Below are 27,433 nucleotides of genomic sequence, written 5' to 3' on the forward strand. Positions count from 1 at the left end.
TTTTTCTCCCATAGAAATTTCCCATTTGAGTCTATGAGTATTACGATGTCAGCCTTGTTTGTGTTTACTGTCTGGTGGTTTTTGCCTGGACTCATAGCGTGTGTGTTGGGCTGGGGTGTTTGGTGTGTGCGCTCCTCTTGTGAGCGGCTCGCTTGTGGTTCCACGGTGGTGGGGGAAGACTGAGCTTCAGTATGTTGGTCGGTCTGTGTGGCACCCCTTGTATTGTGTGTCTGCTGCTGTTGTTCCGTGTGGGAGTGCAGCTGTTCAGTCGGGCTCTGTCTTGTCTTATCTCTAGCCTCAGGCTGCTGGTCTAATGGTGTTATCTCTCCTCTATGGCTCTCTTCGTTTTCCTGCAGCTCTTTCACCCGATTCCCAAGTAGATTCACCTGGTTCTCAAGTAGATTCAGCTCTCTCCTGTATCTCTCCCTCTCTTGCTTTTGTTCGTGTTTCATGTTAAGGACCTCCTCTCTAAGTTTAACCATCTCTGTCTCTAATTGATTAAATTTATCTTTTAGTTGTATCTGGCTGTGTGATCCCGGGGTATGTGTCTGGTCGACCCTGGAAGGCTCACTCATTTCCTGGCTAGGCTGCTCTTCTCTTGGTGAGCTGGAATTGGTAGGGGGACTATGTGTGGCTTCCTCCCTGGTTATTATGCTGGGGTTAGTCAGTTGTATCATGTGGCTGTGGGTCCCCGGGGTTAGTGTCTGGTTAGAACTGTGTGGCTCGTTCACTTCCTGACCAGGTTGATTTCCTCCTGGTGAGTTGTCAATTTTGGGGGGAGTGCGGGTCGCTTTTCTCCTGTTAGCCACTCTGGGGCTGTTCCTTCTCCTCTCAGTTAGTCCTTTCAGTGTCTTGAAGGCCGTTTCAAAGTTGTCGAGGTTGCCTTGCACTAATATTGTTCCGTTATTGTACATGTTGACAGTCGTGGTTGCCCCGTCTCCTGGTGTGTTAATTTTCATTTTGGACACCTTAGCGGTTTTTTCTAGCTTAACCCTGGTATAGTGTGATTTTATTGCTGTGATCCAAGCCGCTGGCTGATCTGAGTAAAAAATTAGGTTACATTTTGTCCCAGTGCTGTACCGGTCAGCAAAAAGAGTTTCTGGTTTTTCTCTCAGCTGCATATGCTTGACGATTTTATAGCATTTTTTTTGGTGTTGGGGGAATCTGGAAGCTGTTGCTCTCAGTGTCCCTCGGGGGCTGTTGTGGCTCTTCTGATTCGCTCATTATTGGTAGTGTAGAGAAAGTATTGTTGATCTTAGAATAAGCTTTTTTGGGGCCCCGGGTTTGGTGTTTCCCTCTCCCTGTTCGCGACCTTTCCAAGTCCCCCTCTCCGACCCCGTGGTCCCTGGGCCTCGGCTCCTGGGTTCGCCCTTCCCAGGTCTGAGTCTGTGAGCCGGTGCCTCCGGGCTCTTCCCCTCCCCCTCAGAGGTCTCTGGGCCTCTGTCTCGGCCTGGCTCCTCGGGCCTTTCCCTGGCTTCAGTCTCCCTCCCTGGCCCTGTACTTACAGTCTTGGTTTGCTTCTGGGAGCCTTCTGGTTGCTCCCCTTCTCCTCAGAGGTCTCTGGGCCTGGCTCCTCGGGCCTTTCCCGGGCTTTCTATCCCAGCCGCCGCTCGGGCTGTGCCTCGTTCGCCGTTCGGGTGCTGGATTGCGGCCGTCGCTCGGGTGCTGGACTGCGGCCGCCGCTCGGGCCGTGTCTCGTTCGCCGCTCGGGCTCCCCGAGTCACCTCGCTCCGGCTGCCGCTGCGTCTCCGTGCGGCCTCCCCGATTCGCCTCACCTCGTTTCCCGAAGCGGCCTCCCCGAGTCACCTCACTCCGGCTGCCGCTGCGTCTCCGTGCGGCCTCCCCGATTCGCCTCGCCTCGTTTCCCGAAGCGGCATCCCCGAGTCACCTCGCTCCGGCTGCCGCTGCGTCTCCACGCGGCCTTCGCCGAGTCACCTCGCCTCGGTTCCCGATGCGGCCGAGTCACCTCGCTTCAGCTGCTGCTGTGGCCCCGTGCGGCCGCTGTTCGGGTTCTTCTTTGGGTTTGCATATTTCTTCCCTTATTTCTTTTTGCTTTGGCTTTTTTTTTCTAATTTCCTCTTTTTTTTTTCCTTTGGTGGTCTTTTTGGCGGTCTTTTCCTTCCTCACTTAATCTAGACTAATCTAAACATAAACTTAAACAAAACTAAACTAACTTAACTAGAAATAAATTTAACGGTTAAAACCTTTTAAAACTTGAAATGAAACTTTTCCCCCCACTTAAACACTAAAAACACGAAAAATCAGCAGCCCATCTTCAGCGTGTGTATTCGACTCTCTCTCTCTTCCCCCTCACTCTCTCGCCCTCCCCCACCCCTCTCTCTCCCCTCCCCCCACCCTCTCTCTCTCTCACCCTCCCCCCACCCTCTCTCTCTCCCCGCCCCCCACCCTCTCTCTCTCCCCGCCCCCCACCCTCTCTCCTCACCCCTCCCCCCACCCTCTCTCTCTCCCCTCCCCCCACCCTCTCTCTCTCCCCTCCCCCCACCCTCTCTCTCTCCCCTCCCCCCACCCTCCTCTCCCCTCCCCCACCCTCTCTCTCCCCTCCCCCCACCCTCTCTCTCACCCCTCCCCCCACCCTCTCTCTCTCCCCTCCCCCCCACCCTCTCTCTCTCCCCTCCCCCCACCCTCACTCCTCCCTCCCCCACCCTCTCCTCTCCCCCCCCCCACCCCTCTCTCTCCCCTCCCCCCCACCCTCTCTCTCTCCCCTCCCCCCACCCTCTCTCTCTCCCCTCCCCCACCCTCTCTCCAACCCCTCCCTCCCCCACACCCTCTCTCTCTCCCCCTCCCCCACCCTCTCTCTCCCCTCCCCCCCCCTCCACCTCCCCCTCCCCCCACCCTCTCTCTCTCCCTCCCCCACCCTCTCTCTCTCCCTCCCCCCACCCTCTCTCCTCCCCTCCCCCCACCCTCTCTCTCTCCCTCCCCCCACCCTCTCTCCCCTCCCCCACCCTCCCCCACCCTCTCTCTCTCCCCTCCCCCCACCCTCTCTCCCCTCCCCCACCCTCCCACTCTCCCCTCCCCCCACCCTCCCTCTCTCCCCTCCCCCCACCCTCCCTCTCTCCCCTCCCCCCACCCTCCCTCTCTCTCTCCCCTCCCCCACCCTCTCTCTCCCCTCCCCCACCCTCTCTCACTCCCCCCCCCACCCTCTCTCTCTCCCCTCCCCCCACCCTCTCTCCCTCCCCCCACCCTCTCTCTCTCCCCTCCCCCCACCCTCTCTCTCTCCCCTCCCCCCACCCTCTCTCTCTCCCCTCCCCCACCCTCTCTCTCTCCCCTCCCCCCACCCTCTCTCTCTCCCTCCCCCACCCTCTCTCTCCCACCCCCCACCCTCTCTCTCCCTCCCCCACCCCACACCCCTCCCCCCACCCTCTCTCCTCCCCCCCCCACCCTCTCTCTCCCCTCCCCCCACCCTCTCTCTCCCCTCCCCCCACCCTCTCTCTCTCCCCTCCCCCACCCTCCTCTCATCCCCTCCCCCCACCCTCTCTCTCTCCCCTCCCCCACCCTCACTCTCTCCCCTCCCCCACCCTCCCTCTCTCCCCTCCCCCCATCCTCTCTCCCCTCCCCCCAACCCCCTCTCCCCTCCCCCACCCTCTCTCTCTCCCCTCCCCCCACCCTCTCTCTCCCCTCCCCCCCCACACCTCTCCCTCCCCCACCCTCTCTCTCTCCCCTCCCCCCACCCTCCCTCTCTCCCTCCCCCCCACCCTCCCTCTCTCCCCTCCCCCACCCTCCTCTCCCCTCCCCCCCACCTCCTCTCTCACCCTCCCCCCCCACCCTCCCTCTCTCCCCTCCCCCCCACCCTCCCTCTCTCCCCTCCCCCCACCCCCTCTCCCCTCCCCCCACCCTCTCTCTCACCCCTCCCCCCACCCTCTCTCCCCTCCCCCACCCTCTCTCTCTCCCCTCCCCCCACCCTCCTCTCTCCCCTCCCCCCACCCTCTCTCTCTCCCCTCCCCCCACCCTCTCTCTCTCCCCTCCCCCCACCCTCTCTCTCTCCCCTCCCCCCACCCTCTCTCTCTCCCCTCCCCCCACCCTCTCTCTCTCCCCTCCCCCCACCCACTCTCTCTCCCCTCCCCCCACCCTCTCTCTCTCCCCTCCCCCCACCCTCTCTCTCCCTCCCCCACCCTCTCTCTCTCCCTCCCCCACCCTCTCTCTCTCCCTCCCCCCACCCTCCCTCTCACCCCTCCCCCCCACCCTCCCTCTCTCCCCTCCCCCCCACCCTCCCTCTCTCCCCTCCCCCCACCCTCTCTCCCCTCCCCCACCCCTCTCTCCCCTCCCCCACCCCCTCTCTCTCCCCTCCCCCACCCCCTCTCTCTCCCTCCCCACCCCCTCTCTCCCCACCCCACCCCCTCTCTCTCCCCCTCCCCACCCCCCCGCTCTCCCTCCCCCACCCCCCTCTCTCCCCTCCCCCCACCCCCCCTCTCTCCCCTCCCCCCACCCCCTCTCTCTCCCTCCCCCCACCCCCTCTCTCTCCCCTCCCCCACCCCTCTCTCTCCCCTCCCCCACCCTCTCTCTCCCCTCCCCCCACCCTCTCCCCTCCCCCACCGTCTCTCTCTCCCCTCCCCCACCGTCTCTCTCTCCCCTCCCCCCACCCTCTCTCTATCCCCTCCCCCCACCCCCTCTCTCTCCCTGCCTCACCCTCTCTCTCTCCCCTGCCCCACCCTCTCTCTCTCCCCTCCCCCCACCCTCTCTCTCTCCCTCCCCCCACCCTCTCTCTCCCCCTCCCCCCACCCTCTCTCTCTCCCCTCCCCCCACCCTCTCTCTCTCCCTCCCCCCACCCCCTCTCTCTCCCCTCCCCCACCCTCTCTCTCTCCCCTCCCCCCACCCTCTCTCTCTCCCCTCCCCCCACCCTCTCCCCTCCCCCACCGTCTCTCTCTCCCCTCCCCCACCGTCTCTCTCTCCCCTCCCCCACCGTCTCTCTCTCCCCTCCCCCCACCCTCTCTCTCTCCCCTCCCCCACCCTCTCTCTCTCCCCTCCCCCCACCCTCTCTCTCTCCCCTCCCCCCACCCTCTCTCTCTCCCTCCCCCCACCCTCTCTCTCTCCCCTCCCCCCACCCTCTCTCTCTCCCCTCCCCCCACCCTCTCTCTCTCCCCTCCCCCACCCTCTCTCTCTCCCCTCCCCCACCCTCTCTCTCACCCCTCCCCCCACCCTCTCTCTCTCCCCTCCCCCCACCCTCTCTCTCTCCCCTCCCCCCACCCTCTCTCTCTCCCCTCCCCCCACCCTCTCTCTCTCCCCTCCCCCCACCCTCTCTCTCTCCCCTCCCCCCACCCTCTCTCTCTCCCCTCCCCCCACCCTCTCTCTCTCCCCTCCCCCACCCTCTCTCTCTCCCCTCCCCCCACCCTCTCTCTCTCCCCTCCCCCCACCCTCTCTCTCTCCCCTCCCCCCACCCTCTCTCTCTCCCCTCCCCCCACCCTCTCTCTCTCCCCTCCCCCCACCCTCTCTCTCTCCCCTCCCCCCACCCTCTCTCTCTCCCCTCCCCCCACCCTCTCTCTCTCCCCTCCCCCCACCCTCTCTCTCTCCCCTCCCCCCACCCTCTCTCTCTCCCCTCCCCCACGCTCTCTCTCTCCCCTCCCCCCACCCTCTCTCTCTCCCCTCCCCCACCCTCTCTCTCTCCCCTCCCCCACCCTCTCTCTCTCCCCTCCCCCTCCCTCTCTCTCTCCCCTCCCCCCACCCTCTCTCTCTCCCCTCCCCCACGCTCTCTCTCTCCCCACCCCCCACCCTCTCTCTCTCCCCTCCCCCCACCCTCTCTCTCTCCCCTCCCCCCACCCTCTCTCTCTCCCTCCCCCCACTCTCTCTCTCCCTCCCCCACCCTCTCTCTCTCTCTCTCCCCTCCCCCACCCTCTCTCTCTCTCCCTTCCCCCACCCCCTCTCTCTCCCCTCCCCCCAACCCTCTCCCCTTCCCCCACCCTCTCTCCCCTCCCCCACCCTCTCTCTCTCCCCTCCCCACACTCTCTCCCCTCCCCACCCTCTCCCCTCCCCCACCCTCTCCCTCCCCCACCCTCTCTCTCCCCTCCCCCACCCTCTCCCTCTCCCCTCCCCCACCCTCTCCCTCTCCCTCCCCCACCCTCTCTCTCTCCCCTCCCCCACCTCCCTCTCTCCCCTCCCCCCACCCTCTCTCTCTCCCCCCTCCCCCCACCCTCTCTCTCTCCCCCCTCCCCCCACCCTCTCTCTCCCCCCCCTCCCCCCACCCTCTCTCTCTCCCCTCCCCCCACCCTCTCTCTCCCCTCCCCCCACCCTCTCTCTCCCCTCCCCCCACCCTCTCTCTCTCCCCTCCCCCACCCTCTCTCTCTCTCCCCTTCCCCACCCCCTCTCTCTCCCTCCCCCAACCCCTCTCTCCCCTCCCCCCACCCTCTCTCTCCCCTCCCCCCACCCTCTCTCTCCCCTCCCCCCACCCTCTCTCTCCCCTCCCCCCACCCTCTCTCTCTCCCCTCCCCCACCCTCTCTCTCTTCCCTCCCCCCACCCTCTCTCTCTCCCCTCCCCCCACCCTCTCTCTCTCCCCTCCCCCACACACTCTCCCCTCCCCCCCACACTCTCTCCCCTCCCCCACACTTTCTCCCCTCCCCACCCACTCTCTCCCCTCCCCACCCTCTCTCTCCCCTCCCCACCCTCTCTCTCCCCTCCCCCACCCTCTCTCCCCCCTCCCCCACCCTCTCTCTCCCTCCCCCACCCTCTCTCTCCCCTCCCCCACCCTCTCTCTCCCTCCCCCACCCTCTCTCTCCCCTCCCCCACCCTCTCTCTCCCCTCCCCCACCCTCTCTCTCCCCTCCCCCACCCTCTCTCTCCCCTCCCCCACCCTCTCTCCCCTCCCCACCCTCTCTCCCCTCCCCCACCCTCTCCCCTCCCCCACCCTCTCTCTCCCTCCCCCACCCTCTCTCTCCCCTCCCCCACCCTCTCTCTCCCCTCCCCCACCCTCTCTCTCCCCTCCCCCACCCTCTCTCTCCCCTCCCCCACCCTCTCTCTCCCCTCCCCCACCCTCTCTCTCCCCTCCCCCACCCTCTCTCTCCCTCCCCCACCCTCTCTCTCCCCTCCCCCACCCTCTCTCTCCCCTCCCCCACCCTCTCTCTCCCCTCCCCCACCCTCTCTCTCCCCTCCCCCACCCTCTCTCTCCCCTCCCCCACCCTCTCTCTCCCCTCCCCCACCCTCTCTCTCCCCTCCCCCACCCTCTCTCTCCCCTCCCCCACCCTCTCTCTCCCCTCCCCCACCCTCTCTCTCCCCTCCCCCCACCCTCTCTCTCCCCTCCCCCACCCCTCTCTCTCCCCTCCCCCCACCCTCTCTCTCCCCTCCCCCACCCTCTCTCTCCCCTCCCCCACCCTCTCTCTCCCCTCCCCCCACCCTCTCTCTCCCCTCCCCCCACCCCCTCTCTCTCCCCTCCCCCACCCTCTCCCTCTCCCCTCCCCACCCCCTCTCTCTCCCCTCCCCCACCCTCTCTCTCTCCCCTCCCCCCACCCTCTCTCTCTCCCCTCCCCCCACCCCCTCTCTCTCCTCTCCCCCACCCTCTCTCTCTCCCCTCCCCCACCCTCTCTCTCTCCCCTCCCCCCACCCTCTCTCTCTCCCCTCCCCCCACCCTCTCTCTCTCCCCTCCCCCCACCCCCTCTCTCTCCCCTCCCCCCACCCTCTCTCTTCTCCCCCACCCTCTCTCTCCCCCCACTCTCTCTCTCCCCTCCCCCCACCCTCTCTCTCCCTCCCCTCCCCCACCCTCTCTCTCTTCCCTCCCCCCACCCCCTCTCTCTTCCCTCCCCCCACCCCCTCTCTCTTCCCTCCCCCCACCCTCTCTCTCTTCCCTCCTCCTTGCCTCTCTCCCTCCCTCTCCCTCTCCTCCCTCCCTATTTCTCTGTCTCCCTGACGTCTGTTCCCCTCTGTTGCTCTCAGTTTTTCTTCTGCCCTGGTGCCCGATTTGCTACTCCAAGCCCCGCCGTTCGCCCGCTCTCCGGGCAAGGTAAGAGCCGGGCTCCGGCCCCACACCGCCAGGGATCAGCACCCGAGGAACCCGCCCGCCGCCCAACGTAAACGAAGACCCTCCTTACCTGTCACGGAGTTGGAAATCTCCGAATGCGGCATGCGCCGGGCCTCTTCCCCCGCGCATTCAGGAGGCGCGGGGAAGAGAGAGAGAGAGACAGACTGGGGGGCGGGGAGGGCGAGTTAGACGCCGCCGCGCACCTGCTCCGCGGAGCTCCGTGCCGCCACCGCCGCACCAGCCTTTACTAAGGTGGCGGCGCTCGGCTGAGGCCCGCCCCTCCAGCCTTCACAAAGATGGCGGCGATCGGGGGCCGCTTGTTGACTGGGGCCGGGAGGTGCCTAGCTCGGGCGTGGGTGCGGAGGAGAAGCCGAGGCTTCGAGGCCTACCTGGAAAAACAGGGAAAGGTAGGAAAATTAATGAGATTAGATAAGTTAATTACTTTCTAAATCTTTTTTTAAAAAAACAATATGTGTTTTAAAAGCAACGTTTTTTTTAAAGACGCAGAAAGCGGGAAAAAGAAAGGAAAAGTTTGGAATCAAGATGGCGGCGACTCACCTCGGTTCAGAACGATAAGGCCCGCCCACACACACACCGATTGGTCGATCGTCATGTCACCGAAGCATAGGATTGGTCAATCGTCCTGTCACTGGACTCGAGGAGGGCCCGGCTGCACATGCGACGAACCCGCCCCCGCCACGCATTGATTGGTCTGGGAGGTGAGGAGCCCGGTATAAAAACCGGAGAGCAGCGAGGCCCGAAAGCAGTCGGAGCACGGAGCCTGGGAGGTGAGGAGCCCGGTATAAAAACCGGAGAGCAGCGAGGCCCGAGAGCAGTCGGAGCACGGAGCTGGGAGGTGAGGAGCCCGGTATAAAAACCGGAGAGCAGCGAGGCTTACCAACTCAGCAGCGGGGAGAGAGGTAAAAAGTAATCGGTGTGTGACGTCACCAGGGAGCAGGTAGGTGATTGGTTGGTGAGTATTTCTCTTTTTTAAACTTTAACTCTGTAGCTTATAGTGACTAGGGTCTTTTCTGGTGTAGCAGGGACTGTAGGTAGACTATACAAGCGCCTTAGAGATATCTTTAATTGGTGATAGTGAATTTAATTAAAATTAATTAAAGGGTAAGTCATGCCAGGAGAGCCCAGCCCCGTGATGTGCTCCTCTTGCTCTATGTGGGAATTCAGGGACACTGCCCCTGATGACCACGTGTGCAGGAAATGCATCCATCTGCAGCTACTAGCAGACCGCATTGAGGCGCTGGAGCTGCGGGTGGATGGGTTGTTGAGCATTCACGATGCTGAGAGGGTCGTGGATAGCACGTTTAGTGAGTTGGTCACACCGCAGGGAAGGGTTGCACAGGAAGAAAGGAAATGGGTGACCACCAGGCGGAGCAATAGAAGCAGGCAGGTAGTGCAGGAGACCCCTGTGACCATTCCCCTCTCAAACAGGTATACCGATTTGGATACTGTTGAGGGGGATGACTCACCAGGGGAAGGCAGCAGCAGCCAACTTCCTGGCACTGGGGGTGCTCCTGCTGCCCAGGAAGGGAGGAAAAAGAGTGGGAGAGCAATAGTGGTAGGGGATTCTATAGTAAGGGGAACAGATAGGCGTTTCTGTGGCCGTAGACGTGAATCCAGGATGGTTTGTTGCCTCCCTGGTGCCAGGGTCAAGGATGTCACTGAGCGGCTGCAGGGCATTCTGGAGAGGGAGGGTGAACAGGCAGAGGTCGTGGTCCACATTGGTACCAACGACATAGGTAAAAAGAGGGATGAGGTCCTGCAGCAAGAATTTAGGGAGCTAGGTGGAAGATTAAAGAGCAGGACCTCAAAGGTTGTAATCTCTGGATTACTCCCGGTGCCACGTGCTAGTGAGTATAGGAATAGGAAGATAGAACAGATGAATGCGTGGCTAAAGGGATGGTGCAGGGGGGAGGGCTTTAGTTTCCTGGATCACTGGGCCTGCTTCTGGGAAAGGTGGGACTTGTACAAGTCGGACGGTCTACACCTGAACCAGAGGGGGACCAATATCCTTGCGGGGAGGTTTGCTAGCACTGCTGGGGGGGGGTTTAAACTAACTTGGCAGGGGATGGGATACAGAGTGGAGCTATAGTAGAGGGTGATTTACAGCCAAATACAGAGGAAAAAAACAAGTCAGCTGGGAAGGCAGAGAAAATATGTGAGGGCAAAAGGAAATATGGCAAGGCTGGAAGGCATTTATTTTAATGCAAGGAGTCTTGCAAATTAGGTGGATGAACTGAAGTTGTTGTTGAACACATGGGAGTACGATATTGTTGCTATCACGGAGACATGGTTGAGGGGGGGTCAGGACTGGCAGCTCAATATTCCAGGGTATAGAATCTTCAGGAGAGACAGAGGGGGGTGTAAAAGGGGAGGGGGTGTTGCAATATTAATTAAGGAGTCGATTACTGCTGTAAGGAGGGATGATATATTAGCGGGTTCCTCTAATGAGGCCATATGGGTAGAACTTAAAAACAAAAAGGGGGCAAGCACCTTGCTGGGAGTGTACTATAGGCCCCAAACAGTCAGGGGGAGATAGAGGAACAGATATGTAGGCAAATCTCAGAGAAGTGCGAAAATAATAGTGGGGATTTCAACTTCCCCAATATTAATTGGGATAGTCAGAGTGTGAAAGGCTTAGAGGGTGCAGAATTCTTAAAGTGCATCCAGGAGAGCTTTTTGAGCCAACATGTAGAAAGTCCTACAAGAGAGGGGGCGGTACTGGACCTAATTCTAGGGAATGCAGCCGGGCAAGTGGTGGAAGTGTCAGTAGGAGAGCATTTTGGCGACAGTGACCATAATTCGGTGAGATTTAAGGTGGTCATGGAAAAAGACAATGACGGCCCGGAAATAAGGGTTCTAAATTGGGGGATGGCCGATTTTAATATGATAAGGCCGGATCTGGCCAAAGTGGACTGGGAGCAGCTACTTATAGGAAAATCCACATCAAAGCAGTGGGAGGCTTTCAGAAGGGAAATAGAGAGAGTACAACGCCAACATGTTCCTGTAAAGGTCAAGGGTGGGACCAACAAGCAAAGGGAACCTTGGATGACAAGGGATATACAAAAATGCATTAGGAAAAAAAGGGGGGCTTTTGGCAGTTACAAAAGACTAAAGACGGAGGAAGCCCTAGAGGAGTATAAAAAGTGCAGGGGCATACTTAAAAAAAGAAATTAGGAGGGCGAGGAGGGGCCATGAAATAACACTGGCGAGCAAAATAAAGGAAAATCCTAAGATGTTTTATAAGTATATTAAGGGCAAGAGGATAACCAGGGAAAGGGTAGGGCCCATTAGGGACCAAAGTGGCAATCTGTGTGCAGAGCCAGATGATGTAGGCGGGGTTTTAAATGAATTTTTTGCATCTGTGTTCACTATGGAGAAAGATGATGTAGACATAGAAATCGGGCAAGGGGACTGTGACATACTTGAACATATTAGCATCGAGAGGGAGGAGGTACTAGCGGTTTTAGCAGGCCAAAAAGTGGATAAATCCCCAGGCCCGGACGAGATGTATCCCAGGCTGTGTGTGAGGCAAGGGAGGAGATTGCAGGGGCTCTGACACAAATTTTCAGAACCTCTCTGGCCACAGGGGATGTACCAGAGGACTGGAGAACAGCTAACGTAGTACCATTATTCAAAAAGGGTAGCAGGGATAAACCAGGGAATTACAGGCCAGTGAGCCTAACATCTGGTAGGGAAATTATTGGAAAAAATTCTGAGGGACAAAATTAGTCTCCACTTGGAGAGGCAAGGATTAATCGGGGATAGTCAGCATGGCTTTGTCAAGGGTAAGTCATGTCTGACAAATCTGATTGAATTTTTCGAGGGGGTGACTAGGTGTGTGGATGAGGGAAATGCTGTGGATGTGGTTTACATGGACTTCAGTAAAGCTTTTGACAAAGTCCCGCATAGGAGACTGGTCAAGAAGGTAAGAGCCCATGGGATCCAGGGTGCCTTGGCGCGTTGGATCCTAAACTGGCTGAGTGGCAGGAAGCAGAGGGTGATGGTCGAAGGTTGCTTTTGTGACTGGAAGCCTGTGTCTAGTGGGGTACCTCAGGGATCGGTGCTGGGTCCCTTGCTGTTTGTGATCTACATAAATGATTTGGATGAGAATATAAAAGGTATGATCAGTAAGTTCGCAGATGACACGAAAATTGGTGGGGTGGTAAATTGTGAGGAGGAAAGCCTCAGGCTACAGGAAGATATAAACGAGTTGGTCAGATGGGCGGAAAAGTGGCAAATGGAATTTAACCCTGAAAAGTGCGAGGTGATGCATTTTGGACGGACAAATAAGGCAAGGGAATACACAATGAGTGGTAGGACCCTAGGAAGTACAGAGGGTCAGAGGGACCTTGGTGTGCATGTACATAGATCCCTGAAGGCAGCGGAACAGGTAGATAAGGTGGTTAAAAAGGCATATGGGATACTTGCCTTCATTAGCCAAGGCATAGAATATAAGAGCAGGGAGGTTATGATGGGAGCTGTACAAAACGCTGGTGAGGCCACAGCTGGAGTACTGTGTGCAGTTCTGGTCGCCTCACTATAGGAAGGATGTGATTGCTTTAGAGAGGGTGCAGAGAAGATTCACCAGGATGTTACCTGGGATGGAGCGCCTCAGCTATGAAGAAAGACTAAACAGGCTGGGGTTGTTTTCATTGGAGCAAAGAAGGCTGAGGGGGGACCTGATTGGGGCGTACAAAATGATGAGGGGCATAGATAGGTAGATAAAGAGGAACTTTTCCCCTTAGTAGGGGGGTCAATAACAAGGGGGCATAGATTCAAGGTAAGGGGCAGGAGATTTAGAGGGGATTTGAGGAGGAACTTTTTCACCCAGAGGGTGGTTGGAATCTGGAACTCTCTGCCTGAAAGGGTGGTAGAGGCAGGAACCCTCACAACATTCAAGAAGCATTTGGATGAGCACTTGAAATGCCATTGCATACAAGGCTATGGACCAAATGCTGGAAAATGGGATTAGACTGGACAGGGATTGATGGACGGCGCAGACACGATGGGCCGAAGGGCCTCTTTCTGTGCTGTAAAACTCTATGACTCTATGACCATCGGGTTGGTCGACCGTACGATTGGTCGACCTCAATGTCACTCTATGGTAATGAGCGGAATGTGGAAGGTTTTTCGGATACCGCGGGCGCAATTTTTGTCCGGCCGAAACGTAAATACGCTTACCATCGTTTTGGAACGGTGAGCTTTCTTCCGACGTAACGCACGCGTAGGTACGCCCTGTAACTTTCGAGCGCATAGCCGGACAGACGCACACCCGAGGACAGACAGATCGACTCCTTTATTATATATATAGATATAGACTAGCTGGGGGAGCCCGGCTTTGCCAGGGCTGTTTTGGGCCGGGCGGTTTAAATCGAGTGCCAGGCTTTGGGGCCTCTCTGTGTTCCTCTGTGAATCTAGTGCCGGGCAACATTTTAAATCGAGTCCCAGGCTTTTGGACCCTGTCTGTGTCCCCCATCTCAATCTGCTGCCGGGCAACATTTCTACCTTTTAATACCTTGAAAGATGAAAGTGAAAGGACTTATAAAATGTTTTTGGTAAATCTTATGTTATTTTTAAAAGAGAAACTAACTTTTTCAAAGCTGGATGATCAAAGTAGTTTGAGCTGGAAGCTGAAGTAATGGCAGTGAAACAATGGCTGCCAGATCCCTGAGATGAAAACGATTAGTCCCGCCCACCCACACACACACACCGATTGGCCAACCATCAGGGGACTGTACTGTAGGATTGGTCAATCATGACGTCACAGGATTGGTCGAACCGTGACGTCAGTCAATCAATGCTAAGTAGCAGATAATGAGTTTAATTTTGAAGGTTTTTTGCATAAGGCGCGAACAATTTTCGTCCGACCGAAAAGCTAATACGCTTACGAGCGTCCCAGAAGCGTAAGCTTTCTTCGGAGGTAACGCGCGCGTGGGTACGCTCTATAACTTTCGAGCGCATAGCCGGACAGACGCACACATGAGGACAGACAGAAGGACAGACAGATAGACAGACAGAAAGAAGTATCCGTTTATATAGATAGACTAGCTGAAGTGCCCGGCGGTGTCGAGGCTTTTTCGAGGGCATGTTGTTGTTGGAAGAGAGAGAGAGCGAGCGACTGGGGGGGGAAGAGAGCGAGCGACTGGGGGGGGAAGAGAGAGAGCGACTGGGGGGGGAAGAGAGAGAGCGACTGGGGGGGAAGAGAGAGAGCGACTGGGGGGGAAGAGAGAGAGCGACTGGGGGGGAAGAGAGAGAGCGACTGGGGGGGAAGAGAGAGAGCGACTGGGGGGGGAAGAGAGAGAGCGACTGGGGGGGGAAGAGAGAGAGCGACTGGGGGGGAAGAGAGAGAGCGACTGGGGGGGAAGAGAGAGAGCGACTGGGGGGGAAGAGAGAGAGCGACTGGGGGGGAAGAGAGAGAGCGACTGGGGGGGAAGAGAGAGAGCGACTGGGGGGGAAGAGAGAGAGCGACTGGGGGGGAAGAGAGTGAGCGACTGGGGGGGAAGAGAGAGAGCGACTGGGGGGGAAGAGAGAGAGCGACTGGGGGGAAGAGAGAGCGACTGGGGGGGAAGAGAGAGAGCGACTGGGGGGAAGGGAGAGAGCGACTGGGGGGGAAGGGAGAGAGCGACTGGGGGGGAAGGGAGAGAGCGACTGGGGGGGAAGGGAGAGAGCGACTGGGGGGGAAGGGAGAGAGCGACTGGGGGGGAAGGGAGAGAGCGACTGGGGGGGAAGGGAGAGAGCGACTGGGGGGGAAGGGAGAGAGCGACTGGGGGGGGAGGGAAGGGAGGGAGGGGGAGGGGAAGGGAGGGGGAGAGAGAAGGGGGGCGAGGAGGGAGTGGGGGAGGGGGGAGAGGGGGAGGGAGGGGAGGGAGGGTGGGAGGGGGGAGGGGGGGAGAGAGGAAGAAGAGGGGGGGAGAGAGACAGAGGGAAGGAGAGAGAGAGGGCGAGTGGCCCGCGGCCGCAAATGGAGCCAAGCCCCGAGAACAGGCGTGAGCCGGCTTGAGGCTGAGAGACGGCCACGCCCGTTTGCCGGGGTAACCCTTCCCCCCCCTTCCGAGCACCCGTCGTCCCGAGCACCGCCCCGCCCCGCACTCCCGAGAGCCCCGCTCTCCGAGCCCCGCCCGCCCCGCACTCCCGAGAGCCCCGCTCTCCGAGCCCCAGCCGCCCCCGCCCCGCACTCCCGAGAGCCCCGCTCTCCGAGCCCCGCCCGCCCCGCACTCCTGAGAGCCCCGCTCTCCGAGCCCCGGCCGCCCCGCCCCGCACTCCCGAGAGCCCCGCTCTCCGAGCCCCGCCCTCCGGCCGAGCCGGCTTGAAGTCCGCCGATTGCAGCTGTGAGAGATGGCCGGCGGGCCCGGTTGCGGGGATAACCCATCCGGCTCAGCAAGCCCCGCGCCCCCCGCCCGAGCCGAGCGGGGAACAGAGAGAGACGCCGCGTCTCAGCTGCTCCTGCTGCGCGGGCACCCTGACCCTCGTGGCTGACGCTGTTGCCCCGGGTAACGTGACACCGGGGGTGGGTGGGGGGTGAGGAGCTTAGCAGAAGCCGTGGGACAATTACCTAGCTCGGGCCTGGCTGGGCAAGAATGGCCCAGGCTTTGAGGCCTAACAAAAACGGGGAAAGGTAGGAAAAAGAATCTTCAGGTTAGAGAAAATATTTACAAATGAATGAAGTTTTTTTTTAAACAATTTAATAAAAGCAATTTTATTTTGCTGGAAATGTATATTTGAAAAGAAAGATGCAGAAAGCAGGAAAAAGAATGGAAGCAAGATGGCGGCTACTCACCTCGGTTCAGAACGATAAGGCCCGCCCACACACGCACCGATTGGTCGACCGTCAGGTCACCAAAGCGTAGGATTGGTCAATCGTCCCGTCACTCGACCGTAGGAGGGCCCAGCCGCACGCGCCAGCAACCCGGCGTACGATTGGTCGACCTCGAGGTCACTCTGTCGCTAATGAGCGGATAATGAGATGCTAATGAGCGGAATGTTGAAGGTTTTTCGGATACCGCGGGCGCAATTTTTGTCCGGCCGAAACGTAAATACGCTTACCATCGTTTGGAACGGTGAGCTTTCTTTCGACGTAATGCACGCGTAGGTACGCTCTGTAACTTTCGAGCACATAGCCGGACAGACGCACACCCAAGGACAGACAGACAGAAGGACAGACAGATAGACAGACAGAAAGAAGTATCCATTTATATATATAGATAGAAGATATATATAGATGTGCTGTCGGTGGAAAGCAAGCCACAATCCCAGAGTATTTCACAAAATTACTGAAATTTGCCTTGCGCAGTTTGTGCAATGCTTCAGTTTCGATCATGTGCATTTCAGTAGTTTCCTTGACGTTTTAGGATATTTTTTAGTGTTCCAGTAGTATATTGCTGTGTTATTTCATTAAAATTGTTTAATTCAAACTGCTGGATAATTCCAATTTCTTTCAAGCAAAAAACTTAAACTTAACAATAGACTGTAATAGAATCATCACAGTTCATACTCCAGTTTTATTGTTACAGCACAGAAACAGGTCATTTGGCCCAACAGCTCCATGTTGGTGTATATGCTCCACATGGGCCTCCTCCCATCCTTCCTCCTCTAACCCAATCAACATATCCTTCTATTCTTTTCTCCTTTGTGTGTTTATCTAGCTTCCCCGTAAATGCATCTATACTATTTTCCTCAACTATTCATTGTCGGGAGTGAGTTGTACATTCTAACCACTTTCTGGGTAAAGAAGTTTCTCCTGAATTCCCTATTACATTTATTAGTAACTGTCTTATAATTATGGCCCCTCGTTCTGGTCTTGCCCACAAGTGGAAACATCTTCCCTCTGTCTACCCTATCAAACCCTTTCATTTCAGTCTTTTCTTTTCTAGAGAAAAGAGCCCCAGCCTGTTCAATCTTTCCTGATAGGTATAACCTCTCAGTTCTCGCATCAATCTAGTAAATCTTTTTTGCACCTTCTCCAGTGCCTCTATATCCTTTTTATAATATGGAGACCGGAACTGTGCACAGTATTCCAAGTGCGGTCTAATCAAGGTTCTCTATCCTATTATGTGACCATAATTCAGTTAGATTTAACGTAGTTATGGAAAGGACAAAGATAGACCAGGAGTACAAGTTCTCGATTGGGGAAAGGCCTATTTGACTCAGCTGAGGTGTGATTTAGTAAAAGTGGACTGGAAACAGCTACTTGAAGGTAAATCAGCGTCAGGGCAGTGGGTGGCATTCAAGGAGGAGATAATGAGGGTTCAGAGCAAGTATGTTCCCACAAAAAAGGGTGGGACTCCCAAATCTAGAGCCCCCTGGATGTCAAGGGGCATGCAGGGTCGGATAAGACAAAAAAGGGAAGCTTATGTCCGATACCGAGAGCTAAATACTGTAGAAAGCCTAGAGGAGTATAAAACGTGCAGGGGTGAAATTAAAAAGGAAATTAGGAAAGCAAAGAGAAGGCATGAAAAAATAAGGAAAAAGTAGGTCTATTAGAGACCAAAAAAGTAACCTGCATGTGGAGGCGGAAGACGTGGTTATGGTTCTTAATGAATACTTTGCAGCAGTCTCCACAGAAGAGAGGGACGATCCAGACATTGTAGTTGAGGAGGAGTGTGAAATATTAGATGAGATAAACATAGTGAGAGAGGAAATATTAAGGGATTTAGCATCATTGAAAGTAGTTAAATTGCCAGGCCCGGATGAAATGTATCCCAGGCTGTTAAGAGAAGCAAGGGAGGAAATAATGGAAGCTCTGACCATCATTTTCCAATCCTTTCTGGCTAGAGGTATGGTGCTGGAGGACTGCTAAAGTTGTACCGTTGTTTGAAAAGGGAGAAAGGGATTGACCAAGCAATTACAGGCCACTCAGCGGTGGTGGGCAAATTACTGGAAAAAATTATGAGGGACAGTATTAATCATAACTTAGAAAGGCACAGATTAATCAAGGACAGTCAGCATGTATTTGTTAAAGGAAGGTCATTTCTGACAAACTTGATTGAATTTTTTGAGGACGTAACAAGGAGCGTCGATGCAGGTAGCGCGTTTGATGATGTCTACTTGGATTTTAGCAAGGCCTTTGACAAGGTCCCACATGGCAGACTGATCAGAAAAGTTAAAGCCCACAGGATCCAAGGGAAAGTGGCAAGTTGGATCCAAAATTGGCGCAGTGGCAGGAAGCAAAGGGTAATGGTCAACGGGTGTTTTTGTGACTGGAAGGCTGTTTCCAGTGGGGTTCCGTAGGGCTCAGTATTAGGTCCCTTGCTTTTTGTGGTGCATATCAATGATTTAGACTTCAGTGTAGGGGACATGATTAAGAAGTTCGCAGATGATACAAAAATTGGCCGTGTGGTTGATAGTGAGGACGAAAACTGTAGACTGCAGAAAGATATCAATGGACTGGTCAGTGGGCAGAACAATGGCAAATGGAATTCAATCCAGAAAAATGCATTTGAGGAGGGCTAACGAGGCAAGGGAATACACAATAAATGGTAGGATATTGAGAAGTGTAGAAGAACAGAGGGACCTTGGCGTGCATGTTCACAGATCCTTGAAGGTAGAAGGACAGGTAGATAAGGTGTTTAAGAAGGCTTACGGGATACTTTCCTTTATTAGCCGAGGCATAGAATATAGGAGCCAGGGAGGTTATACTTGAACTGTATAAAACACTAGATAGGCTACAGCTAGAGTTCTGCATGCTGTTCCGATCACCACATTAAAGGAAAGATGTGATTGCACGAGAGAGAGTACAGAGGAGATTTACGAGGATGTTGCCAGGACTGGAGAATTTTAGTTATGAGGAAAGATTGGATAGGCTGGGGTTATTTTCTTTGGAGCAGAGGAGGCTGAGGGGAGACTTAATTGAGGTCTATAAAATTATGAGGGGCCTAGATAGAGTGTTTTGCTTAGCAGAGATGTCAATAACCAGGGGGCATAATATTAAACTGATTGGTAGAAGGATTAGAGTGGAGTTGAGAACTTTTTTCACTCAGAGGGTACCTGCAAGGGTGGTAGAGGCAGAAACCCTCAGCACATTTAAAAAGTACTTGGATATGCTCTTGAAGTGCTGTAACCTACAAGGCTATAGACCAAGAACTGGAAAGTGGGTTTAGACTGGAGAGCTCTTTTTCGGCCGGCACAGACACGATAGGCTGATTGGTCTCCTCCTGTGCTGTAAATTTCTATGATTCTATACAAGTTTAACATAACTTCTCTGCCTTTCAATTCTATCCCTCTAGAAATATATTTATAGCCTTATTAACATGCATCGCTTCTTTTAGTGATTTGTGTATCTGTGCCCCCAGATCCCTCTGTTCCTCTACCCCATTTAGACACTTATTTTTCAAGGAGTATGTGGCCTCCTTACTCTTCCTACCAAAATGTATTTGACAGGTGTTGCTTGGGGAGGGAGGCAAAGGTACCTAGATGATGTCAGTAACCTCCTATTACTCTATTAGCTCAGTACAGCAAAAGTATTTTGTCGGAGTATGTTTAACAAGGTCTCGTTTAGATTTCATCTTTGCTGAAAGTCTGTGGGTAAATACCAGTCACATATTTCACTGTATACAAGTCCTTTGACTATCAAAGTTGCATTGTTCCTTTCAAAATAAACCAATTATATGAATTACAGCTGCACAATTGTTTTTAGGAATGTCGGAATTGCTAGACGATAATGGACCAAGGCCCATCTAGTTCGCCTTCTACCATCCTGGTAGTCGCATTTACAGCAATAATGGAGTTGTTGACTAATCATAGCAATCAATCAGTATCAATTAGTCTACACTAGCCCCAGATATGAAGTGAGGAAAACTCCGGTGGTGGAAAGCTTTGGGAACCATAGGTCCAAAGTCACCTGTTCCTCCCAAGCATGTTGCACTTACCATGTCATGTCTCAAATTACTCATACTGTATCCCAAAATATTATTTTCTGAAAGAAAGCTACCTAATTTTAATTTTAATGAATTAATACCATCTTTTTACCTGGGGAGCCTGTTCCATAGATTTACTACTTGCTTACTGAAATAATGGGCTGGATTTTCTCAATGGGGAGCTTTTGGAGGCAGGACTCTCACTTGTCGGGTTTTAGTCCCGCCTCCATCGACTTGTGGCTAACCCACGCTATTTTCCCTTGATTGACCTTGTTAAGCCCACCCAGCAGGCTTAGCAGGCCAATTAAGGGAAAGCCGGTTACTGGTGACGTTAGCGAGTGACGTTTCATCTGTCATGAGCTTTTGACAGATAAAATGTTAGCGTTTGACAACTCTGTGAAGCTGTCAAACACTGACAATCTGTCCTCTAAGTTGAGTCCTTCCACTCAGGCTCAGTTAGAGATCTCTCCTGAGCAGAAAGCAGAGGCTGCAGCTTTTGACAGTTCAGCGGCCATTCTGCTTTCTGTGCCGGTGAGCTGAGGGACTCCTGAGACCTGAAAGGAGGAAGCCTGCAGAAAGAAGTAAAGGTAAATAAAACTTATTAAAACACTTTACACACACCTCACACACTTACCTCTGCACACATGCACCCATCACTCACCTGCACACCGGACATCTCGACCCCTCCGACCCCCGCAGACCAACGGCCCACCACACTGACCATGGTGAGGTTCGGAGCCGTCGGGAAGCCCATACTCCAGGGCTGAAAATAGGGATTCTCCAAAAAGCTGCCTGTTAACAGGCAGTTAATTGGCACTAATCCCCTTCCCGCCTCGAGGAGACGGGACACGACCCGGCCCGCCCCCAGATTCTGCCATTTTCCCAGCAGACCCGCCTCCCCAGGGCTGGAAAAATCACCCCCAATGTTTCTGCATATTCGTTTTGAATTTAGCCTCCTTCAAGCACAGGCCGTGTCCTCTGGGTCTACTGTTCTGGACAAGGTGAAACAGCTTGTCCTGGTCTACATTTTTTAGTCCCTTTTTAGAATCCTGAAAACAGCAATCATATCACCCTCTCAAACTCTTTTTCAGTGAGAACATGCCTAATTTACGTAATTGCTCATCATAATCCAATCCCTCCATCCCCTTAGTCATTCTGGTTGCTCGCTTCTGTATCCTATCAATTGCTGCAATATCCTTTTTGTACTGTGGCAACCAGAACTGTGCACAGTATTCTAAATGTGGTTGCACCAATGATTTATAACGTGGCATGATTACCTCACTATTTCGGCTCAATACTGATCTATTAATATATCCCATCTGATTTGCTTAATCACTGCCACAAAACATTGTTGTGATAGCTTCAATATATTATCAGTTCTTTCTAACTTCAACCCCATTATGGTAGAATTAAATGCTACAGATCCACTCGCAGTACTGTTTTCCTGAGGTTTTAACTATTTTGTATGTTGATTTAAAACTGCTGCTTGTGCATCTTATTGGTGTTTTCTTTTCTGTCTAAAGGTTTCAGAAGCTATTGTAGCAGAAGATGATGAAGAAGTTCGTTTGGATAGACAGATAGAAGAAATAGATGAACAAATGTAAGTGAATTCCAATAAATATTACATTAGGAAAGTTAAAAATAGTATTATGATTAAATGTCTAATTTGTAGAAAATAAATTGTATTTACAGTATTCAATAACTTGACTACTAAGGGCAGAAATTTAGAAGTAAAAGTGCTGCACTTTAAAAGTAGCCATTGTAATAACAAGGCTGTGTTCCCATTTTGACTCCCAAAACCAAAATAAGTATTCATCGCAGTCTGATTTTGAGTGGATTTGTTTCATTTTCCTGATTGATTTCTGTAGTAAATAGACTTTAAAGTAATGTATTATTAAAGCCTTGCCTTTGGCGATTCTTTATAGTTCCATTACTCCTGTTTTTGCTTTCAGTCCTTCATGGGCCCTGCTTTCCCGTCTCCTCTTCCTCAACCAGCCATGCCACCTTTAAACTTCTTTTCCAGGACCATGTTTTGCTGGATCCCTCTTCCCACTTATTACAGCACCACAGCCTCCCTTCCCTTCTGATGTCATCCCAGGCTTCAACCCCTCTTGAATGGGCCTACAGCTTTTTGTGCCTCCCCTGGTACTCGTCACCAAGCCCACTGTGAGAGAAACACCTCAAAATTGTCCTCTGCTCCTGGCATACAACTTCATTTTGGATGCTGCTCGAGGATTAATCTCCAACTTTGTCCTAATCGCTCATAAATTCCCAACCTCCCTTGCCCTGCAGCCTTCTGCCTCTGTCGACCTCTTTAACCATCCCCTCACCTCTGATTTGATACCCTTGTTCCCAGCAAATCAATCACTGTCTCCCAACCGTTACTCCATGTTGTAGCACCATCTTCACTCCCTCAAGTCAAAAGGGTGCAAACCTTAGCACATTTGCCAGACAACTGGAATAGTCATCAGTCAGCAGATTCGACTTGACCATATCAGTCCTTACCGTGATTGTCTCATCTAAAAATCTCTCCATAGCCTTGCCCCACCCTATCTGTTTCTCCTCCAGCCATATATCCCACCCCTCAAATTCTTCATTCCTCTAACTAAGCTTTCTATCTATCCCATTTCCTTCTCCCCGCTACTGATGGCAGAGCCTTCAGCTGCCACACTCCTCTTTAAAACTCCCTCCCTAAACTTCACCAACTTTAAAAGCCTACTTGAAACATGTCTCTTTGGCCTAACATTCAGTTAACCCTCCTAATCTCTCCCTCGCTTGTGTCAGTTTTCCGTAAGTATTTTGGGACATTTCTTGTATTAAAGGTGCTCTATCAATACAAGTAGTTGTAGTAGTTTGCCATACAGGCATTCCACAAAGCTTGAATTCTGCTGAAATTGTGCTTGATTTATTGAACGCCCTTGGTGCCAACCTCCTGAACACCAACTTTACAAACTCCAAATTGTTCTAAACTCCATTCCTGCACGTGTGCTGCGCCAGGTCTCGCTCAACCATCACCCCTCTCCTTGTTGAAGTCCGATGGTTCTCTCTCTCTCATTGCATCAAATGACTTCACGTTTACAAATTCTTCCATAGCTATACTCCACTTACTCCACCTCCTCAGGCCCTACAGTCCTCTGACTGTGGGCTCATGTGTCTCCACTCCTGACGTTCTCCACTTTTTCATCTTGCTATTTTGTAGCCTGTTTTTAAAAACCTGTTCGAAACCTACCTTGTTACTGCGCCTTTGGGCAAATCTCAGAAATCCTCTGCTACTTGGTCCATCTCTCTTCCACATGAAGTACCTTGAAACATTCAGTTATGTCAAAGGCTCTATACAAATGTAGGTGGTTGTTGTCTAACATGATAGCTACTATTTCCATTTAAATTTGGTCTATACTTTTATTTATCTATATATGATCTCGAAGATGTTGCTTCTGGATCCTCTTCTGAACAATTGCCCTGTTCAGCTGTGCCATCTTTTAGCAATTTGATTGGTGCACGGCAATTGTGACCCGTACCTGTTATTAATAGGCTTCTATATACAGTTGAAAATACCAAAACTTTTGCTTAAATATTTTCCACATATTAGAGTATTTATTTAAAATTTGTAACTAATTACAGTTACTATTAAAGGTACCAGCTTTGGCTCAATAGAACTTTCACCTCTGAGTCAGAAGATTGCCTGTTCAAGTCCTGCTCCAGGAGCACATGATCTAAGCTGACACTGCCATTTTTCGGATGAGACGTAAACTGAAGCCCCATCTGTCCTCTCAGACAGACGTAAAAGATCCCATAGCATTATTTAAAGAAGAGAAGGGGAATTCACTCGGTCTCCTGGCCAACATTTATTCCCTAACCAATATTACTAAAAACAAATTATCCAGTCATTTATTTCATTGCTGTTTGTGGAACCTTGATGTGCTCAAATTGGCTGTCATGTTTCCTACATTATAACAGTGATTATACTTCAGAAATGCTTCATTGGTTGTGAAGTGGTTTGGAATGTCCTGAAATTTTAAATGGTCCTGAAATTTTAAATGGCACTAAATGTAAGTAGTTCTTGTTCTCATTTGTTTTGTTTATCTTGCTTTCCCTTTTATATATTACACTCCTATGTGGAGAAACTGTTTAGCATGGTTGGGTCATTTTTTTATTTATTTTACTTAATTTGTGATTTAGAGTATAATTTGACTTGTTTATATTTTTGGTTAGTTTATCTTTCACCTTTACCCTTTTTAAAGAGCAACAATTCTGTTTTTAGGGCTACTTTTCTTCCTAAATGACTCCATGTTATCCCTGGGAGTTTTAACTCCAGCTACTTTTTTTTCAACCTAAATGAATTTTAACCTAGTGTGATTATTTATCATGTAAGCAAAACGCAATGGTTCAGATTAAAAAAAAACACTGCCAACACTCTAGGAGGTTACAAATTGGACTGTTCCGGTTAAAACCACTCCAGCGAGCTATTTCTTTCTTGTGTGGACATAACCTTTATTTATGTATGACTTCTCCATGGTTACCATTCATTTGTTTATTTTTTTTACCTGAATTAATTTTTACATTCAACAACAATCTTCACAAGGTCAACCTTTTTAAACCTACTTGATGCTGTGCAAGGAAATGTATAATCCTCTTCAGCTTAGATAGTAGCATCTCATTCCAAACCACCAAGCAGCATGTCAAAATATGTCATATTTTGTTTGCATCTTCTCCAGATAATGAAATACACACTCTTTGTCATCTTCACCTTCATTCAAGACAAACGTTCACAAGGCCAGCATTGCTAAGGAAGAACAGAGAGACACAGACATACAGAACACAGGGACATTCGCTGAAACAAAGAGAAGCAAAAAATACAGAGATACTATACACGTGCATGAAACCAGCACATCGTTTCATAATTTTCAACACATAAAACTCACATTCTCCATCTTCACACAGGCCAAGGATATTGTTTCAACCCCACACTAATGGACCTCATAAAAATTGAAGCACCAATATGGCATGAACAGGTACAGAAAATAATCAAAAAGGCTAATGGAATGCTGGCCTTTATATCTAGAGGGCTAGAATACAAGGGGTTAGAAGTTATGCTGCAGCTGTACAAAACCCTGGTTAGACCGCACCTGGAGTGCTGTGAGCAGTTCTGGGCGCCACACCTTAGGAAGGATATATTGGCCTTGGAGGGTGTGCAGTGTAGGTTTACCAGAATGATACCCGAACTTCAAGGCTTAAGTTACGAGGAGAGATTACACAAATTAAGGTTGTAGTCCCTAGAATTTAGATGGTTAAGGGGTAATCTGATCAAAGTTTTCAAGATATTAAGGGGAACAGATAGGGTAGATAGAGAGAAACTATTTCCGCTGATTGAGGATTCTAGGACTAGAGGGCATTGTCTAAAAATTAGAGGCAGCCCTTTCAGGAGTGAAATTAGGAAACACTTCTACACACAAAGGGTGGTAGAAGTTTGGAACTCTCTTCCGCAAATGGCAATTGATGCTAGATCAATTAATTTTAAATCTGAGATGGATAGCTTTTTGTTAACCAAAGGTACTAAGGGACGTGGGCCAAAGGCGGGTATACGGAGTTAAGTCGCAGATCAGCCATGATCTCATTGAATGCCGGAGCAGCTCAAGGGGCTGAATGGCCTACTCCTGTTCCTATGTTCCTACATACAGGAAACTCTCGTTTAAACGGCACCTAAATATCCGGAATTCTCTATTAACCGGCAAAATTCAGGAGTAGATTCAGGTAAGTTTTACTGTATATTAGTGGCCATGTAACCAGGGTTCCTGCACCTGTGGCCGTGTAACAGGGACTCCTGGATCTGTGGCCGTGTAACCAGGACTCCTGCACAAGTGGCCATGTAACCAGGGTTCCTGCACCTCTGGCCGTGTAACCGGGGTTCCTGGATCTGTGGCCGTGTAACAGGGACTCCTGGATCTGTGGCTGTGTAACCGGGGTTCCTGCACCTGTGGCCGTGCAACAGGGACTCCTGGATCTGTGGCCGTGTAACCGGGGTTCCTGTGGCCGTGCAACAGGGACTCCTGGATCTGTGGCCGTGTAACCGGGGTTCCTGCACCTGTGGCCGTGCAACAGGGACTCCTGGACCTGTGGCCGTGTAACCGGGGTTCCTGCACCTGTGGCCGTGTAACCGGGGTTCCTGCACCTGTGGCCGTGTAACCGGGGTTCCTGCACCTGTGGCCGTGTAACCGGGGTTCCTGCACCTGTGGCCGTGTAACCGGGGTTCCTGCACCTGTGGCCGTGTAACCGGGGTTCCTGCACCTGCGGCCGTTTAACCGGGGTTCCTGCACCTGCGGCCGTGTAACCGGGGTCCCTGCACCTGTGGCCGTGTAACCGAGGTTCCTGCACCTGTGGCCGTGTAACAGGGTCTCCTGGATCTGTGGCCGTGTAACCGGGGTTCCTGCACCTGTGGCCGTGTAACAGGGACTCCTGGACCTGTGGCCGTGTAACCAGGGTTCCTGCACCTGTGGCCGTGTAACCGGGGTTCCTGCACCTGTGGCCGTGTAACCGGGGTTCCTGCACCTGTGGCCGTGTAACCGGGCTTCCTGCACCTGTGGCCGTGTAACCGGGGTTCCTGCACCTGTGGCCGTGTAACCGGGGTTCCTGCACCTGTGGCCGTGTAACCGGGGTTCCTGCACCTGTGGCCGTGTAACCGGGGTTCCTGCACCTGTGGCCGTGTAACCGGGGTTCCTGCACCTGTGGCCGTGTAACAGAGACTCCCGGATCTGTGGCTGTGCAACAGGGACTCCTGGATCTGTGGCCGTATAACCGCACTCCTGCACAAGTGGCTGTGTAACAGGGACTCCTGCACCTGTGGCCGTGTAACCGGGGTTCCTGCACCTGTGGCTGTGTAACAGGGACGCCTGGATCTGTAGCCATGTAACTGGGACTCCTGCACAAGTGGCCGTGTAACCGGGACTCCTGCAGCTGTGGCTGTGTAATGGGGCTCTCGTACCTTGGTAGGTATACATCTCCGTTATCCGGAATTTTTAATCAACCGGCACCATCCCGGTCCCGTAGGTGCCGGATACCAAAGAGTTTCCTGTACCTCAAATTATTAATGATCTCACTTTTGTCCAAGAGCAATGTGGTATTTATACCTAATTTTAGGCAGGTGAAACTCATCTCCACCAGTGCAATTACAGCCGTTCTTTTGGTGCATTTGAGCAATATAGGAAGGGGTTCTCTCCTCCTACCCCACCCTGGCCACATGCACACACGCACACATTCTTTTGCAATTCATAGAATGTTACAGCATAGGAACCAGCCCATTAAGTCTATACTGGTTCCTTTATCCACATAAGTACATAGTCTAATCCCACTCTCCTGCCCACTTGCCATACCCTTTAATATTTCTCTTTTTCAAACAAGTATCTAATTCCATTTTAAGAGAATTTATGGGCTCTGCTTCAACAATAGTTTGTGACACAAATTCCACATTCTAACCACCCTGTGTGTGTAAAGAATTGTTTGCTGACCACCTGTCTAATTTTTTTTGTGATTGTCCCCCAACCAGTGGAACTAACATATCACTATTTACCTTATCATGCCCTTAAGCCTTCTATACCATCACTAG

General features: G+C 52.8%; 1 protein-coding gene across 1 annotated transcript in view; it reads left to right on the forward strand.

The window, feature by feature from the left end:
• The window catches only part of znf830 (zinc finger protein 830), a 136,002-nt gene that overhangs the window by 70,954 nt on the left and 37,615 nt on the right, over window positions 1-27,433 (forward strand). Inside the window, exon 9 of the mRNA XM_085988137.1 lies at window positions 21,357-21,433. Coding sequence (XP_085844263.1) covers window positions 21,357-21,433 — 77 coding nt within the window. The remainder of the gene's footprint in view (window positions 1-21,356; window positions 21,434-27,433) is intronic.

This window comes from Somniosus microcephalus, chromosome 5 (assembly GCF_052327205.1).
Source record: "Somniosus microcephalus isolate GS21.2 chromosome 5, FLI_Smic_1.0, whole genome shotgun sequence".
NCBI lineage: Eukaryota > Metazoa > Chordata > Chondrichthyes > Squaliformes > Somniosidae > Somniosus > Somniosus microcephalus.